The sequence below is a fragment of the Primulina huaijiensis genome, chromosome 16 (assembly GCF_012295235.1).
Source record: "Primulina huaijiensis isolate GDHJ02 chromosome 16, ASM1229523v2, whole genome shotgun sequence".
Lineage (NCBI taxonomy): Eukaryota > Viridiplantae > Streptophyta > Magnoliopsida > Lamiales > Gesneriaceae > Primulina > Primulina huaijiensis.
This window is the reverse complement of record NC_133321.1, coordinates 3,505,526-3,508,408: the sequence shown is the minus strand read 5'-3', so window position 1 is coordinate 3,508,408 and position 2,883 is coordinate 3,505,526. Positions and strand designations below refer to the sequence as shown.

The 2,883-nt window shown below is 39.2% G+C and overlaps 1 protein-coding gene across 1 annotated transcript; it reads left to right on the top strand.

The window, feature by feature from the left end:
- The first annotated feature begins 2,230 nt into the window (after positions 1–2,230).
- Positions 2,231–2,883, top strand: LOC140960955 (uncharacterized). The gene is made up of 3 exons (XM_073419282.1): positions 2,231–2,308; positions 2,456–2,591; positions 2,735–2,883. Exons 1-3 carry the CDS (start codon positions 2,231–2,233, stop codon positions 2,881–2,883), a joined length of 363 nt encoding a protein of 120 aa, XP_073275383.1.

Genomic DNA, 2,883 nt, shown 5'->3' with positions numbered 1-2,883 from the left:
AATTTAATAAATCCTAAAAACATTCTTTTTCATCGAAATAAATTATTCCTTGGATTAAATTAAATTTAGGAATATTTTCTTATCATTAATCTTATCTCTAATCTCTTATCTCCATTCCGACCTCGCGTATTTATCCGAAAAGATAAAACTAAACACCCGCGTTTAAAATAATTAATCATGACTTAACAAATTTTGAAATGAATTAAACACTTCATATATATATAAAAATCATTTTTAATTTAAATAATAGCAATTATGCATGGCTTATACGAAATCTGATTTTTCGGGTTCTACAGGAATGATACTCGTACTCTCGTACACTATATTATTACTTGACATAGTGCACTTGCGATTATTTCGAGATTAAATATTATAAATTTTTACTAAGGATTTTACAGTACAACTTTTGCTCGATCAAGTTTTTGGCGTCGTTGCCGGGGACTGTTAATACACAATTTTATTCTTAGTTATTTACTTTAGCATTCTTTATTTTGTTTTGTTTGACACCTTCGATTTCTTTGCAGGTATCTCTCTCGGTGCATGCCAAGATCTCTAGAGTCTGAACTAGAGATATTCGATCTCGACATTGAAAGAACCCTACGCAGGCGAAGACAACAACAGAGGCTGAGAGACATGATGAATAGAAACGAACGTGAGGAAGAACATCATGAAGATCTATGAGTCGAAGAACCAAGGCGCATACCCATGTTGGAGTACGCACAACTTTCGATTGATGGAGCACGTCCAAGCATAGTGCGACCAACGTCATGGGCGAACCAGTTCGAGATCAAACCAGCCATAATTCAGATGATCCAGAACACTGTCAAATTTAGGGTAAATGCGCTAGGTGTTCCAAACACTCACATCGCCGACTTCTTATAAATTTGCGACACTTTTAAATTTAATGGAGTGTCTGATGCTGTTAAACTGCGTTTATTTCCTTTCTATTTGCATGACAAAGCTAAATATTGGTTGAATTTTTTGCCTGTATGTTCAATCACAACTTGGTAAGACATGGCCAAAGCATTACTCCTAAAATACTTCCCTCCATCAAAAACCATGAAATTGCGAGCAGACATAACCACCTTCTCTCAATTTGAGTAGGAATAACTCTACGAGGCTTGGGAGCGCTACAAAACTTATTGCGGAGATGCCCACACCATGAGTTGCCTCTTGGTTTAGTTGTCCAAACTTTTTACTATGGTTTAATTTCGTCTAACCGAACTTTGATAGATGTTGCTGCCTGTGGGAATCTGTTGAGGAAAACAGGAGAAGAAGGGTATGAGTTACTGGAAGAGATGGCTGCTAGCAGTTATCACCCTCAATCTGAGAGGAACAATCAGAGGAGGAGTGCAGGAGTTCACCAGGTAACTGACTTTTCTGCTGTCACTGCACAATTAGAAGCACTTAACAGGAAAATAGACGGTTTGAATGTAAATGGGACAGCGAAACCCCTGCAAGAGATATTTTGTGATAAATGCGGAGGAGAACACTATGTTAAGGATTGTCAAGACAGGGGTCCTTTCTATGTGGAAGAGGAGGTACCAGTAAATCAAGTGTGGATTCAAAACCATCCTAGGAATGCTCCGTATTCGAACACATACAATCATGGATGGAGACAACATCCCAAATTCTCATGGGTTGGACAAGGCAATTAGAATCGACCCCAAGGAGGACAACTATATGGTAAGCAACCGATGTATCGACCGGAGCAGAGAGAAGAGAAGTCTAGTTTGAAGCAAATGATGTCTAAGTTCATCTCATCTACCGAAACTAGACTACAGAACCAGGATGCATCGATAAAAAGGGCTAGAAAATCATATAGGATAGTTAGCGAATATGATTACTAGTAGACATCTGGGCACCTTTCCAAGCAACACGGAGACTAACCCGAAAGAGCAAGTGAAATCCATAGCATTGAGGAGCGGAAAAGTTCTTGAACAAGAGGAGAAAGAAAAAGAGGATCAAGGAGAGAAAAAGGCTGACACGTCCACAGGTAAGTCTTCTAACTCTACATAGAGGGAATAACAATTTACCTGTCATTATTTATACTGCTTTGACAGACGCAATAGAGGGAAAACTGCTGCAAGTTCTCAAAGAGCACAAAAAGGTATTTGCCTGGAAGGTGGCAGACATCAAGGGAATAAGTCCTTCAATCTGCATGCACAAAATCTTGATGGAAGAGAAGTACTCGCCCCTCGTGCAACCTTAGAGACGACTCAATCCAAAGATGCAAGAGGCAGTGAAGGCTGAAACTATCAAACTTCTCGATGAAGGTATTATCTATCATATTTCAGATAGCGCATGGGTAAGTCCTGTTCAGTGTGTGCTGAAGAAAGGTGGGATTACTGTGATCATTAATGAAAAAATGAACTTATTCCCACTAGGACTGTTACAGGGTGGAGAGTGTGTATTGATTATAAGAAATTGAATAATGCAACCCTTTATTGATCAGATGTTAGAGAGACTAGCGGGGCATGAATTTTACTGTTTTCTAGATGGGTATTCGGGGTATAACCAAATCACTATTGCACTGGAGGACCAAGAGAAAACAACTTTCACTTGTCCTTATGACACTTTTTCTTTACAACGTATGTCTTTTGGTCTTTGTAATGCCCCTGTTACATTTCTACGTTGCATGACTGCTATATTCCATGATATGACTGAAACTTTTCTTGAAATATTTATGGATGACTTTTCTATCTTTGGTGCAACGTTTGATGCGTGTTTGCAGAACCTGAGCTCGGTGTTGAGGAGGTGCGAGGTGACGAACCTGGTGCTGAATTGGGAGAAGTTTCACTTCATGGTACAAGAGGAATTGTATTAGGGCACAAGATTTCGGATCAAGGGATAGAGGTGGATCTTACTACTCCAAGAGTTTGA